Source organism: Sturnus vulgaris, chromosome 6, assembly GCF_052056855.1.
Source record: "Sturnus vulgaris isolate bStuVul1 chromosome 6, bStuVul1.hap1, whole genome shotgun sequence".
Taxonomy (NCBI): domain Eukaryota; kingdom Metazoa; phylum Chordata; class Aves; order Passeriformes; family Sturnidae; genus Sturnus; species Sturnus vulgaris.
Window position 1 is genome coordinate 21,520,800 of NC_142248.1, and position 16,116 is coordinate 21,536,915.

General features: G+C 36.7%; 1 protein-coding gene across 7 annotated transcripts in view; it reads right to left on the reverse strand.

The window, feature by feature from the left end:
• HECTD1 (HECT domain E3 ubiquitin protein ligase 1) overlaps window positions 1-16,116 on the reverse strand; it is a 59,877-nt gene that overhangs the window by 3,136 nt on the left and 40,625 nt on the right. For 6 of the 7 annotated variants that reach the window (XM_014891320.2, XM_014891289.2, XM_014891281.2 and 3 more), the window contains exons 26-37: window positions 13,166-13,387; window positions 11,351-11,484; window positions 9,090-9,246; window positions 8,006-8,228; window positions 5,532-5,586; window positions 5,111-5,293; window positions 4,564-4,774; window positions 4,399-4,484; window positions 3,250-3,377; window positions 2,684-2,885; window positions 2,402-2,539; window positions 1,533-2,140 (exon numbers count right to left, since the gene is read on the reverse strand). In XM_014891320.2, the coding sequence (XP_014746806.1) occupies window positions 1,533-2,140; window positions 2,402-2,539; window positions 2,684-2,885; window positions 3,250-3,377; window positions 4,399-4,484; window positions 4,564-4,774; window positions 5,111-5,293; window positions 5,532-5,586; window positions 8,006-8,228; window positions 9,090-9,246; window positions 11,351-11,484; window positions 13,166-13,387 (2,347 nt within the window). The remainder of the gene's footprint in view (window positions 1-1,532; window positions 2,141-2,401; window positions 2,540-2,683; window positions 2,886-3,249; window positions 3,378-4,398; window positions 4,485-4,563; window positions 4,775-5,110; window positions 5,294-5,531; window positions 5,587-8,005; window positions 8,229-9,089; window positions 9,247-11,350; window positions 11,485-13,165; window positions 13,388-16,116) is intronic. The other variant, XM_014891313.2, reaches the window with a different exon arrangement.

Sequence of the window (16,116 nt, forward strand, 5' to 3'; positions counted from 1 at the left end):
ATAATTGATAGTTAATAGGTGAATAATTAATAATTGAAAACAAATAGTTAATAATTGAAAACAAGTCTGCTACTGCTTTTGTAAACACATCAGATTTACAACCTGTTACACCCAAAGGAACCTTACTGGATTTCAAACCATTGCGAGTGCATCACTTTGAACCACTGTTCATGTACATACAAAAGCACAGAACTACAAACAGTAATGGACTACACATATAATGTGTTTCAAACATATAGTATGCAAATACATATTCTCACTCTATTTATTTGGATTTGATAACCACTGAAAATTTTAGAAATTTGATATCTTTAAGCTATCAGCTTCAAAGCTACTCAAACCATTTAATTTAGTTCACAAATTCAGAAAAATAATTTCCATTAAATTCCAACAATAACAATTACAGAGTCACTCAACCTATTAGGCATTTAGGCCTTTCAATAGTGCTACTTGCTTTCTCTCCATAACAACCCAGGCTAAATTCCACAAGCCCTTTGAGGATATAAAGCTATTACACATTACTGACAGAAGGACTACGAAGATGGGGAAGGGCCTAGAGAGGAAGCCATACAAGTTCAGTCTGGAGTGGAGACGACTGAGGGGAGACCTCACTGCAGTTACAGCTTCCTCATGAGAGGAAGAGGAGGAGCAGGCACTGATCTCTGCTCTGTGGTGACAGTGACAGGACATGAGGGAATGGCCTGAAGCTCTGTCAGGGGAGGGTTAGGTTGGATATTAGGAAAAGCTTTTTCACCCAGAGGGTGCTTGGGCACTGGAAAAGGCTCCCCAGGGCAGTGGTCACAGCACCAGCGTGGCAGAGCTCAAGAGGTGTTTGGAAAATACTCCCAGGCACAGGGTGTGACTCTTGGGGATGGCACTGTGCAGGTTGTTCCTTGGGGGTTCCTTTCAGCTCAGGACAGTCTATGATTCCAAGGCTGTAAGTAATTACCAAACTCTGACACTACACAATTTTTGTGGCACACTATGATTATAACAAATAACCCATAATATTAATGGTAGAAAAACTGTTGTTTCAAAGGAAATATTTAAAACTAGGGAGGATGACATCCTCTCATGGGTTTACATAGGTATGAGTACTTTGTCTTTTACAGTTACTAAAATTCAACACATTCTCTTGGATTCAAACACTGTACTAGGAACACAATCTGAAATGTCAATCTGTCCTCTTTAAAAGCTCTCCAAAAAATTTGATACATTTCAACTTATCATAGCAAACAAATTACTGAATCACCCTTTTTGGAAGCTGTGATTTTACAAGTATTTGTGTTTACAAGTGTATGTGTTTCCAGACTCATCCACTACCGCAGCATAGCCACATTTAAATTAGGAAACTGACCAAGTGAGAAGAGAAAATCCTCAAACCAAGGAAAAATAATATGGCTGCATCTCTATGGATTTCCCCTTGCAATGATGCTATTTAAAACTAAGAAATTTTCATTTGTAATTATGTGTTGGCTTCTGTCACTAACACAACAGTCTTTGCCTATCTATGAATAAATATGAAAACTTACCCCAGATCCTCTATGCTAAGAGGAGGTCCTGAACCTGATGGATTCTTCAGCATTAATTCCTGCAGTTTTGTGTTCTTTTCATCTTCTGACAGATTTTTGTTGCTTAAAATTTGACGTCTTTTAATTGCAAGGTCCTTAATTTCTTTTAGAAACCTTGCTCTATGTGGGTTTACTAATTCAAAGTCTTCCCACGTCAGAATTCCATTAAACCAGGCAGGAGGCTTAGGTTTTGGTGGATCAAGAATAAATTCAGATTTGGAGTCTTCTTCCAGACTTCCTACTGACAAGGAATCATGTCCTTCTTCTGTAGAAGCCTCTGACTGACTTTCAGTACAGTGCAAGTCTCTGTCACCCCGTGATTCATATATTAACTTACTCATGTTACTTTTAATGTCCCCCATACACATTAGTTTAAAAAAAGGCTTAGAAATGGGTAAATCCACAAGTCTATTGTCCTGAATGCATTTAGCCAAGAAAATTCCAAGGAAATGAAAGAGTTTGGTTATTCTTTCAAGTTCATCACTATCTTGTGGGAATGGTGCTGTAAACAGTCCACATGATCTCTGTACATAGTAGCCAGGCGGTTTCAATCCACCACCAATATCAACCTGATTTAAGAGACAGACAAAAAAAAAACCAGATGTGGTTAAAGGTGGATTTAATTAGGTATCTGCACTGTCTAAATTCTTATATTCCACTCCTCTCTCAAAAAGAGAAGAATTAGAAATACAAGCTGTGGACCAGAGCAGTCATTCTTGACCATGATGACTAGCTGCTGTATGAATATGTGTTCTCCCTTCCTGAATGTCTAGCTTGCTTTTCATTTTTTTTACACAAGCACTCAGTTTAAAATACAAATTAAAATGTACCTGACGGGACTCATCATCTGGAAAATCATCATCACAAAGCCAAGCTCCCAAATCTGTCCTCTGAAATTCTGCTGCCACCAACGCATAAAATTCCAAGGTAGGACCCAGGCCTGTTCCTTCCTCCCCTAAAAACTCAACCTAGAAAAGCATAAGGAAAGTTAATAGTAAAAGAAAATTCTAGTGCAATGTTCACCATTGGTTATGGAACAGGATATTCAATATCCTGTCCAGTACATTAGAAATAGCTATCTAACCTCGCTCTGCTAGGCAGATATGCTTTACCTCTAGAACAGATTTTCTGTCTGCATGAATCTGCATGACATTTTCTGCCCATTCCATCAAGGATTCACCTCGCGGAACTTTCACTCTTTCATGTTTGAGGCGTCCAACTCTGAATTCTCCTGGATCATCACGTCGCACGGTGCTCGTGGTCCTTGTCCGTTCAACAGTGGCTTCACGTCTGTTCTGCAGCCATACAATTGCTCTGGAAAAAACCAAAACACCAGTTGTATAAAACTTGTATGTCTTCCAGCATGAAAACTTGAAAGTGGTCACCATTAGAGTACTATTTTGTAGTCCTTCATGCAATGAACTGCAACCCAGACAAATTGGCCAATAGGATAACCTAGCTATAACTACACAAGCGAGTCTTCAGCTGAAGTTAAAATTAAATTCCTTGTCATTCTGAGTTTTTCCATCTTCTTCCTTATATTGTCCAAAATTATTCGGATTTGGTAGGAAAAATTTGTCTCATTAGGATTAAGGTCCTTCTGGAAATAAGCAATTCAGAACCTATTATCTGTAAAAATTAAAAGGAAGCAGTCAACTTTTTTTTTTTTTTTTTTTACCTTGATGCTCCAAATGCTGTACATGTGAAGTACAACTGTCTTGTTTCAAACGGAATTAAGAAAGGACACTTGCTTGTTAGTTGCTCACACCAGTCTGGCAAAGCTCCACTTGCTAGTGCCAAGGGTTCCTGTAGTTTGATGCAGGGAATAAAAAAACCACCAGTGTTAGTAACGTTTGACTTAGGTGGTCCCAACAAGTTTGTAACTAAGTACATACACAACCACAAACACACAAACACACCCAAGTTCAGAGTTTTTATCTGTGCTTGAGTAAGTTCCTTTCTTCTCAGTAACTGAGATTTTTCCCCCCTTTTAAATGCTATCATAGCTGTATGATGAGCAGCTGAGCTCACTTGGTCCGTTCAGCCTGGAGGAGACTGAGGGGAGACCTCATTGCAGTCTATAACAGACATGGAAGAAACCTGATGGTAGGAAATGATCCCCTTGAAATATTATTACAGTCCCTTCAGAAATACAATTATAATAAACTATACTACAGAAATTATTATTAAAAGGATGTTCACAATGCCAGAACAGACTTCGAAAGAACATGAAAAATTGAAAAACAATTTTAAACAAATAATTAGGACAATGTAACTGTAAAAAAAAAATACCCAAACCTCAAAAAGCACACAAGAGCTAATTAAGCTGAGAATTTTCTTTAATCTTTGTTGAAGAAAATCTACTTCTACTGAAGAACTTCATCCCAAAGTTTTCCTTTTAATGTATCTAACTAACATGGTACCAATAAGATGCTTTCTAAATGCTATTTTTGAAAGCTTTATGTAGAATGTACGAATAATAAAATATCTGTGAACCATAACATAATCAATTATCTTTTAGACATTATCATCAACCATACACACTACATCGTAACATTGATGTCTGGTACAGAAAAAAGATTATTATTCAAGTAAAAAAAGTTTTGTATGCTTTGTACAAAAACAAACTGCATGGTTTTACTCAGACTAGTCTGCACTTACGGAATTTACTCATTCAAAATATAAGGAAAAAAATATGTATGAAACCATTCAAAAATCAAAAATGGCAAAAAAACAATAATTTCAAAAAGTCAAGGTACAGAAGAGAGTAAGAGTTCTAAAAACAATACTACATATATATACTGCATATAATATATTAGTGTAATACCTCAATCTGTTGCAGAATCTTTGTAGTAATTTTTTTACTTGTGAATTCATCTGGTGGAAAGTTAAACTGAGGATGTTCATCTCCTTCTGAAAATAACCAAGAGAAAAGTTTTTATTTTTTTTTTCATTAAAGTATTCCAAAAGCTCTGCAAAATAACTAAGTTACCTTCTTGAGAAGTCCGTGCTGTGTAAGGGTCACTGGCAACTATATACAAAATTCTAAGTAATTGCAGAACATCTTCTACTCCACAGGAGTTCTGTCCACTGCCAGCTTTGGCCTGTGGTTGTTCCTTGGCCAAACTAAGGATATCAGAATTTTGAAGAGTAGAAATAGCCCCTTGACTCAATCCAGATTTTGATCCATGTTCACAAAAATCCTGTAAAAACAGAATGGTTAAGAATGAAAACTCTGTGTGTTGCTGTCTTTAGGATTGTATTCCAAGTTGACTTGAAAAAATCAAAACGGTTACTGTGTTCAAACTTTTAATCAAATTGTGCAGGGAGCAAATAATGATTCAAATGCATTTTGACACAACTACGTTTAACAGAAGACATTAAAAGGCAAGAGCAGCAAAACCTAAACTTGAAACTGGCTTTTGAACATTCAACTTCCCTATAAATACCATGGCTCTCTCTCCACAAGGATCTTTAAAGCTGCAAAACAAAGCACACAGCCATTCATAATAAAAAAAAGTTTGGATGCAGACATATACCTTGTATGCAGCTATGAGCTGGGAACAATTTCTGTTTTTCCTAATACTTTTATTAGTGCCGGTTAATTTCCAGTGGCGCAGGAAAGCTGAGTCTGCATTCTTCTGCAGGTAGGTTATCAAGTCATTCTTTGGTAATTCATCAGTGCCAAGGTACTGCTCCACATGCTCTACTGACCAGCAACCCTACAACAGGAACCACCAAATGTTGGTTTTTCCTGATTGTAAAGTCTTTAAGATTTCACATGCAATATATAATGTCTTTTTGAAAGGAGCATGCATTTAAAAATATACTCACTAACATTCTTTAAGTAATTGAAAACTGTTAGTTTTTTTTAATGTAGCATTTCAAAAACTGCAATAATATTTCTTTTGCTTTTATTAAAGCAGCCATAAAACACAAAGGCATAGAAGTAGGTCTTACCATTTTTCCACTTTCTTTCTCCTTATCAGAATCCTTCATTTCTCTGTACATGATTCTAGACATCAAAACAATCAATTAATATTTCATACTCATAGCACATCCTCTAAATTCTGAGGTTATACATTGACTTGTTAGGTATAAGGCACATTTAGATAACGTGATGTAAAACTGATGCTCTTTGCTGCCCAGAACATCTGAGATGCCCTGAGGAGCAAGCCTCTTAAGCTCTGTTTTCATGATGTTGGTATTTATCTTGCAAAGTATTTAATTTATGTTTCCTTAAGTGAGACTTGAGTCATCAAACAACCTTCATTGTGCCAATTTCCCAAATCAACTTGAGATTTTTCAGTACACGTGCACCAACTCCTTAAAATTTTCAAGTCCTAGGGAAGCTTGCTGTGCATTAACTTAGAAGACATGCACATTTACAACTATTTCTTATGTTTTCTAACTGGAAAACAGTTTGTAACAGCACACAATTTTTGACGGAAGGCAACTCAAAAAATAGGTGCAACACACAAGCACTGATGAAATCTGAACTACAGTTAAAAATACTGCAGCCCTCCTTACTGCAGCTGTTGCTTTCATATACATTATTCTTCTAGTATGACAAGTTACATTGATCAGGGTAGTAAACGGAAAACACTCCCCATCACATAGTCTTACAATTTCTGTCTATTACTATAAAGTTAATAAAGTCAAATTAAGATCAAGAGAATAGTTGAGGTAGGAAGGGCCCTCAAATATCTCGTTTAAATAGAATTTCCTGTACTTCAGTTTGAGCCCTTTTTCTTCTTATCCTTTCACATGTCACAACAAAGAAAAGTCCACAGTCTGGCTTCCTGGTGTCCTTCATCAGGTATTCATACACATTGGTAAGAGCCCACACGTTTTTTTTTTCCTCCATGCTAGACAGATCCAGATCTCTCAGACTCTTCTTTGTATGACAAAAGTGATCAGCATTTTAATCATCCTAGCAGCCCCTTGCTAGACTCACTCCAGTGTCCATGTCTCTCTGGTACTGAGAAACCCTGAACTGGGACACAGCACTGCAGGTGTGTCTCGCCAGTGCTGAGGATGGGGATGATCACCTCACTCAGCTTTCCTAATGCAGCCCAGCGTGCTGCTGATCTTCTTTGCTACTGGGGTCCATAGCTGGGCCATGTTTAATGCTTTATGTCCACCCGAACCCTCAGGACCTTTTTCACCAACCTCTTTTCCAGCCAGCTGGCCCCTAGCCTGAACCAGCACATGGAGAGTTTCTTTTCCCCAGCTGATAGACTTTACATCTCCTTTTGTGAAATGTCACAAAGCTCCTGTCTCCCCATTTCTCCAGCATGATGAGGTCTCTTAGAATGGCAGCACAACAGTGATGCCTCCCCAGTTTTGTTTTGCCTGGAAGCTGAGGGCCTGCTCTGTCCCATCATACAGTCCACTAATGTAGATGCTTAAACATCTGGATTCATATCACACCAGCTGGCCTTTACACCAAGGGTCACAACCACCAGAGCCCAGCAGTTCAGGCATTTTTCAGACACTATCTAGTCCATGCTTTTGAAGTTTGTCAGTAAGAAAGAAAGTGCTGAAAGCCTTCCTAAAGTTGAGGAAAATAACATCTGCTGCTCTCTTCTCATCCACTGAGCTAGGCATTTAATAGAAGGCTATAAGGCTGGTCAAGCAGGATTTTCTCTTCTTAAGTCCATGCCACCTATCCATGCCACCTACTTCCAACCACCTTATCCTTCATTGTTTGAAAATGGTTTCCAGGACTATCTCCATCCTTTCCAGGGATGAAAGAGCGACCAGTTTGTAGTCCCCTAGATCTTTGCTGACTTTGTGAGAGGCAGGAATGACACTTCCTTTTCTGCGATCCTCAGGTCCCAACCCTCATGACCTTCCAAAGATAACAGAGAATGGCCAGCTCCTGTGGGTACATTCCATTGGGTCCCATGGACTTGTAAGTTGAGTAAGTGTTCACTAACTTTTTGCCATTCACATATCACCAGGCTGAACTCCAGGTATGCTCTGGCTTGCCTAATGCTCTACCTTCAAGTTGGGACAACTAGGATTCCTCCTAGATCACTTGACCCTTTCATTCCTTGCATACTTCCATTTAATACTTTTTTGTTCATCCATGCAAGTCTCCTACTGACTCTGTATTGGGATGGACTACTCTTGAGTCTGGAGGAAGTGATCCTTGGGGAAAAAAATCAATGAATTCTCATAGACTTCTTTTTTTGCTAGGACTATAACCCCATGTGATTTTTCCAAGCAGATCCCTAAAGGCTATGGTTTTTTCCTCGGTTTTGCAGGCACAGCTGTAGTTTTAAAACCAGTAATAACATCCTGACATAAACACAAAAAAAAATCTAATTCTAGAATTGCTTATTACAGAGGAGGTGTTAAAAACTTAACATTCATTTCCTGATCAGTCACAGTGTTCTCTACACAGAATAATGAACTGGTGAGCTTACGTGTATGTTGGCTCCCAAATACGTCTGAGTTTGTCAGATTTCACACTGCCATTACAGGAAAGCTGTAACAATTTCTGTACATAGTAGAAGATGGTAGATCGAAAGTTTGTTAGGGGCAGTTCTACTTCTCGAGTTGTTCCAAGACCCGAAACTTTCAGGGTAAGTGCTAAACGTGGTGAAGGCATGCACTCAACCTCTTCCAAGAGTTCTGAATGAGGTGTACCTGCAAAAATCATTTGAGAATCCTTAACACAAAATAGGTAATGCATGACAAGGTGGCTTAAACATCAATAACATGGTTCCATAAGGAAGTGTAATGACTTACTGTACACATGCCAAAGAGACGAGACAGAGTTCTAACAATGAACCAAACTATGACTGAACCATTTCTTCATGGGAGTAAAATTAACATGAATTTCTGAAATCCCTACTGATCTCTATATCTTGGTAGCATCTTAGATATTATCACAGCACATGCATGCTTGTTTTCCTACACCGTACCTTCCTTTCAGTTCTTCAAAATAAGCAGCAGCTTATTTCCACATATGCTAAATCCTACTAATTCCTCTCTGTAATGAACATTGAGTACATCCACAGTGCTAAGCAAGAATGAACTAAGGAGCCAAGGAGCACCTTGAGATCAGGTGCTGTGCTGATGACCATACACACTGCTCCATCACTGCCTTACCCTGCCCCTGCCTCAGCCTCAGCTTTGCACTGTTTCAGCAAATCCTCTCCAATCAAATCTATTCTGGGTAGCTTTAACAGAGTTAAGTCCCTGCAGGTTGAACCAGGCATCTTTATCACATCTTTAACTTATTAAGATATTTTATTATTTATCATGGTTAGAGATGATCCTAGTTAAATTCCTAAATTTGCTTATTTTACACAGTACTTAATTTACTTTTCCCTCAATAATGCTTCGATCTGCAGAGGCAGATGAAACTCATTCAAACAGAGAAAAGCCACACAGCCACAAGAGCATGTACTGATTAATAGTGGTAGCATCCCAGATCCAGTGGGCCCTTAACACTGAATCTCCATCCTAAAGCCAGATTAAGCATCACATATTTTGTCAGCATACCTGGTGGAGGGATTTCTAGGTCAGTTGTCTGTTGCACATTAGTACGACCAGGTCTTGGGTCAAAAGCAGGAACCAAAGCAGAAAACTGCCGTTTCAGCACATAATCGTCATCCCATGTTCTTCTACGGCCTCCTTTGGTTTCATACTCCTCTTCTTCCTAAAAAAACAAACAAATAAACAAACACAAAAAACCCTAGTTGTTTTGTGATTCTGCTAAAGAGAATAATTTGATTAAAAAATTGAGAGTTCGTGAATATAGCTGTCACAAACTAAACCACAACTCTACTCAGCTCTGGCAAGGCTGCATCTGGAGTGCTGTATCCAGTTCTGGCCTTCTCAGTCAGGACAGGCTGAGAGTCAGCTCCTGGAGAGGCCACACAGAGGCTACAAATATGATTAAAGAACTGGAGCACCTCTCTTATGGGGAAAGCCTGGGGAAGCTGGGCCTATTCAGCCTCAAGAAGAGGCAAATGACAGAGGACCTCATCAATGTCTGTCAGTATCTGATGAGACAGTGTCAAAAAGATGGATCCATGCTCTTCTCAGTGGTGCCAAGCAACAGAAACTGATGCACAAGAAGTTCCACTTGAACAAGAGGAAGAATTTTACTGTGTGAGTGAACACACACTGAGACAGGTTGTGTGTCAGCCTGGAGATATTCAAGAACCATCTGGACACAATTCTGTGCCATGTGCTCTAGGATGACCCTGACTGAGCAGGGAGGTTGGACCAGATGACCCACCGTGGTTCTTGTCAACCTTACCCATTCCATCCTTTCATTAATGTCTTCATTATGTTAATTTTCTCTATAAAATCAACATAAAATAAATCAAAGCTGGCACAGGTGTATTTACAGTTTCTGGAAAGAATTAAACTTTCCATGAAGCACCAGAACATAGGAAAATGTACTGTAGACCAGCAAACTTGGTGTAGATGTTTTGTGTATTCCACTAACTTTACAATACCAGAGGTTCAAATATATCCAATGACATCAAAATAAACTTTATTTTTTCTTTGAAAACAAGAAGCACTTTTTTCCAAAGTGTATAGATATATTGATATATAATGTATATACATTTTATCTAGAGACTAAATCAAGTATCAAAATACTAGAACTATTTTGGTGGGAAAAAAACTCTAATTTTCAATAAGCTTTAACAAGTATTAATTGGTTATGAATTTTCTACAGAAAGCTTTTAATCTGTTCAGCTTCTCATTGAGAAGAACTGCATGTTATAGAGGGAATAGTACTGGAACCCAAGAAAGGAAAATTTTCTTTTCCAGACCTGCTTCTTGCTGTGTAATCTACAGCAAAGTCTATTTTAGCTATTTCTGACACTTCCCATGAACAACAATACCAACTCCATTTAATAATTTATATAAACTAGTCAACATTCTACAAACGAAAGTTACTATTTGCATTGTAGACTGGAGGCTTGTTTTTTTCCCTTTGTATCTTTCTGTAGAAGGTGAAACAATAAGATGTTTAGTCATGTACCTGAGTTTCTGTTAAAACCATAAACACACTAAGTTAAAATGCTAAATATTTTGGTTCAAATGAAATAAATATTTGCATATTAATCACGAGATGAAGCTTCTTTAATCCCATAAAACAATATTTATATTTATTCTGTAAAATGTAAAAGGAGCATTAGTGAAGCCTTCTATTTTTCCTCTTAGATCTTGCAATATTCATTCTGACCACTTCAGTAATGGTAGAAGACCAAGCACTATTTATATCAGTAAAGAACAAGTAAATGAAAAGCCAGAACCCCTGACAGTGTAGGCAAGAACCATGTGAACTACCACGCTGGGTTTAGCCCCCACCCCACTGGTTTTTGTGTTGGGGTTTTGGGGGTATTTTTGAGAAGAGAGAGATTTCCTCTGGCAAACTCTTGCTTCATACAGGCCTATAGTTAAACACATCCCAGAACTGAATCACTACAAAATGCAGCAGCATATCACAGTTATACCATTTCATCAGCCTGTAAACTAGTGATCCATCATTTCTACTGTCTGTCAGCTTGTTCCCAGCCTGGTTTTAAGACATTAATTCTGACCTGTAAGGTCTTGAGTATGCTGGTGTTTAAAGACACTTTTCTGTTGTTTTTGGCTATATGCAACAACCTAAATAAATCTAAATACATTTGTTTTAACTAATGGAGATACTGTAGCTAGGACTTCCTATTGCAAAAAAAATATGTGGCTTTTTAAAGCACAGTTAGTCAATTAAGGTACCATCAATGCTAACTATACCGTACCATGACTTCTTCATATTCTTGATCTTCTTGGTTGTCATCTTCATTTTCATCATCTTCTTCATCTGGTTCAGGTAGATCCTCATCATCATCTAACTCTGCCAACAGAGTACTAGCTCGGCAGCTATCAAGAAAATCTATAACACATACATATATTTACATACAGGACAAAAGACAAGAGTAACTTTTAAAGCAGAATTTTTAAAATAAGGAACAGAAGCATTGGGAAGAGTGAAAAAACAAATCTCACTTAAACCAGAAAAAGAAAACTAAAATATTGCTTATTGCATAACAGGAATAAAAGCTGTGCTGAAAGCATAAACTTGTTAAAAAGTCCATGCATCTAGCCAATGGAATAACTATAAAAGCACTTACTATTTGTGTAATTAATAGTGATCAGTTTCTCATTTGATTAACCATTTTATAATTACATTTATTTTAGATTACAGAAGATCACCAGAAAATTGTGCACAAATGCATATTGTCTGCTTCTGTCTCAGTAATTTAAAAACAGGTGAGTGATGTAATTTCCACTAAAAATCTGTGGTTTAGACCTGAACATACAACGTAAAGGACATATAAGATGAACGTTTAAGAGTCCGATTTTCAAGATTCAATTGCTAATAAATTACTGTAACAAGAAGTCGAAGGCAAAGTTTCGTTTTACTCACTTAGTTCAGATTTAAAAAACAACCTCCCAAAACCAGAAAAGAAGTTCACAGCAATCCAAGAGGACTGGGATGAAGCTTTGAACTTTTACATTTTTCTGTGCACACAGAAACCATCTATATCACCCTATTGTTGCTACCACCCCTACTGATAGGTGAATGCACTCTATTTGCTCAGTTGTTTGGGATATATTTTAAGACATGTCACTTAATCAAAGTATCAAATCAAAGTATCAAATTAGACTTAATTAGACAAGTAAAGGGAAATGGTATATGCAGATATATTAATCAACTGCCTCCAAGCAGCTCAATTCCAATACCCATTGAAATGACCAGATTTTTTTCAAGGAACTTCAATAGGCAACAAAATAGAACACAATCTTAATCTGACAACATTTTAAATAAATCTTATCTGTCTTTCAAGAATATCTCACAATTCAATAAACCTTACATTAGGAACTATTTTCCCATATCCAACCCAGTTTTTTCTTGACTTCATTTTATCAGCTCAATTCCTATGTACTACTGATTGAATTATCTAAATCTTTTCTCACTGTATTCATATGCCTCAAGTAACTTTTGTCCTAAAGTCTGTTTCTAGGGTACAGCGTCCACACAACTCTGGACCTGCTTGTCAAATGTAATTTCATTCTTTCTGTCAATTTTTGTGGATTTTTTCCAATTTTTTGCAATTACTATTATGGTATTGAGATACCTGGAAACTATTTTAAGGATACAATGTGCCTAATGGTGGATGCTTTTCAATCAAAGTAATACAAGGTATCAGCCTATGCATGCCTGTACAACACAACAAAAAATAACATTTTGATTGTAATTAGAAGTACATATGCAAACTACATTAGGAACTAAACTTGATGAGGAACAACATTCAAGTGCTTAGCTAAAATATACCATAAATAATAGTAATATGGGATAGAAACTGTTGAAAATAAAGATTTGAAAATATAAGGAAATACTACTACGTTAACATTATTTACTGCCTTACAGAATTAGTAACATATGAACAGCTCAACTTTCAAATACTTTTCAGTAAATAAACTACTATTTGAGAAAGTCATAACAATGGGATAAAAGGGAAAGTCATTAATGGGAAGTCTAAGGCTTATGTTCATTTAAAAATGAAACTTACCATATAAAGAATATTCTGCCTCCTGCCCTGTATCGCTCTCACTAGATGTTGATGTTAGGCTAGTAGTTAGAGTATTACTAAGCGACTGACCAACAGATAAAACTGTAGTTGCTGTAGCTACATTGCTGCTGCTAGTAACACTGGATGTAGACATGGTCACTGTTGATGTGGTACCAGTTGTAGTCAGATTAGGAAAACTTTGGGCACCCATAAGAGGAGAAGCTATAAAGATATGGTAAGATAAAATAAATGATTTGATGACTTGAAGAGTACAACTTACATGCATGACTCCTGCTTTGAAAAATATATTTGGGGTTGAAAAATTATCAGTGTGTTATTTTATAATAAAGAACAACAGATTATAAAGGGGAAGGGTTTCCCAATGCAAAAATGCACCTTACAACATAGATGCCCACTTTTGAGCTTATTCCCTTGCAAACATTTAAAATAAAATAATTTTATCAAATAAATCCCCAAAATCCCACTATAAATCTGAAATTACTTAATTTCATTTTCAACATATATAGAGAATTTCTGAAATCTGCTATTCCAACACTGTGATCTGTCTTTAAGCCTAAAATGAAGTTTAACATCTAAATTACGATATTATATAGTGCAAACAAGTTAATTATATATAAGTGAATTGGGAACAGAACATACTAAAACAAATGCGAAATCTGTAATTGTTGTGCATTTTTCTAAGGTTTTTAAACCACCTCTGACTTGTTATTTTTCACACAACTACTAAAATATATGTTCATCACAGTCAACAAGTCTGAACTGACAGTACTGTGAAACATATGACTTATGTTGGATGATTTATAATTTTCAGAATAAGCAAACAACAACTAAAATGTTACCTTGCACTACATTCAAATAAAACAGTAAATGCATTTTAGTGAACAACTGAAACAAAACTGAATTCACTGTACACTCACCAGAAACAACTTCAGATAGTGTACATAACTGCGTATAAGTTCTGTGCAACTAAACATTTATATCCCAGTGTGCAAAACTTAAGAACTTAAGCCTTAGGTTTTTCAATCTACTTTTTCTGAATTTTATGAAATGCAAATTCTTCAGTTTTAAAAGAAAAATTTTCATTATCACCATATATGTAAACTGAGAAATTGCTTTCTTAAAAAAAACAAAACAAAACAAAACAAAACAAAAAAAAAAATCCCCAAACATTTCTGAATTTTGTATTATTACTAAAGCTTGCAAAGGTTACCACCCTGGAAGAAGGATATAACAAAGCTTCTTCCCCTAAGTGCATTTGGTAGCTTTTTGTGAAAAACAAATATTACTGTCTCTGTTTTCCTTCTCTGTTACACACAGTTACTTACATACATCTCTGCCCCTTAAAAACATGGTTAACATTTTTCATATAAAAATATAACAATGCAGGGGGGTGTGAAATAATAGTATAACAATAAAGAAAAATGCAATTTTTAAATTTCAGGTTGTTAATAACCTTATGTTTTTCTCTATGAAAGCATGGAAATGAAAAACCAAAGTTTATTTTGTTGTTCAAGAGCTTGAAAATAATATGTTCAGTATTCACATCTTTCACCCTCTGCTAATTAATAACAGCAAACTCTTTGCTGTTACAGTAAACAGAAAAAGCCATTAAGCATCAGCATTTCATTTGCTCTAAATTGAAGAGCAAATGGCAATTGGCTACTCTAGGCACCAATTAGCTTCTGGCATATCCTGATGGTTTTAGTGCAACCAGTACACAAAGTCCAGAAAGACTTCTCACTAACGATAATTTCAGTCTTGATTTTTGGGGTGTTCAGTTGTTTTGGGTGGTTTATTTGATGGTGGGGTGTTTTTGATTGGTTTGGTTGGTCTTTAGTTTGGTTGGTTGGGTTTTTTTAACCTCAACAGGCTAAAAAACCAAAAAAAAAAAAAAAAAAAGAGGTTTTTTTTTAAAATCAAGGTTTTTACAATGCTCTAATTGAACTCTGGTGAGATTGCTCAAATTTAGCCTCTGATCTCGTCTAGGAACATGAGTTACATTTTCAGTTTCTCTTCATATAAAAAGTATAAACCAAAATAAGTCTTACATGAAGAATAATATAAAGTATGACTATTTTTATCACAGAATTAAATTTTTAAGTTGCCCCATTCTTATTTCTAACTTTTGCAGTGCATAGTATCAAAAATCCAGGAAATTTTAACTATGCTGCTGAAATATTTTACCATGTTTTTTCAAAGGTGGTCTCTTTTCTCTCCCCTCAATACAGCACTACTTCAGAACCAGAGCCACCATCTAAAAGAGGATCAATTCCTGGAAAGGTTTCTATGAGAATCTTATTTATATTTTTATTGCAAGATGCAAATACTTCGCCCCCATCCCCAGTATCAAAACATGAATGTAAGGATACATTAAAAAAAATCTCCCCATCAAAGAAAGAAAACATTCAGTATTTAAAAATGCTAAAAGCAAATACCACGTTTCTAAGTAAGGAAGCAGAGAGTCATAGAATTGTTAAGGTTGGAAGAGACCTCAAACACTGAGTCCAGATGTTAGCCCAGCACTGCCATGTTCACTGCTAAACCATGCTCCCAGGTGCCACCTCTATACAACTTCTGAACACTTTCAGGGATGGTGATTCCACTTCCCAGAGCCACCCACTGCAGTGCTTGATCACCCTTCCAATGAAGGAATTTTTCTAGAATCTAATCTAAACCTCCCCTGCCACTTCCTACCTGCAAAGAGAGACTGCCCCTCACCTCACTACGACTTCCTTTCAGGTAGTGTAGAGAGCAAAATCATCTCTCCTGAGCCTCCTTTTCTTCAGGCTAAACAATCCTCAGCTGTTCCAGACCCTTCACCAGCTTCATGGACAATCATGACAAGCATGAAAGCTTAACAAGAAATGCATGCTTTTTTCTAGCTTGGGTAATTTCACTTTTTCTAACTTGCCTACCCCATGAAATGCAGT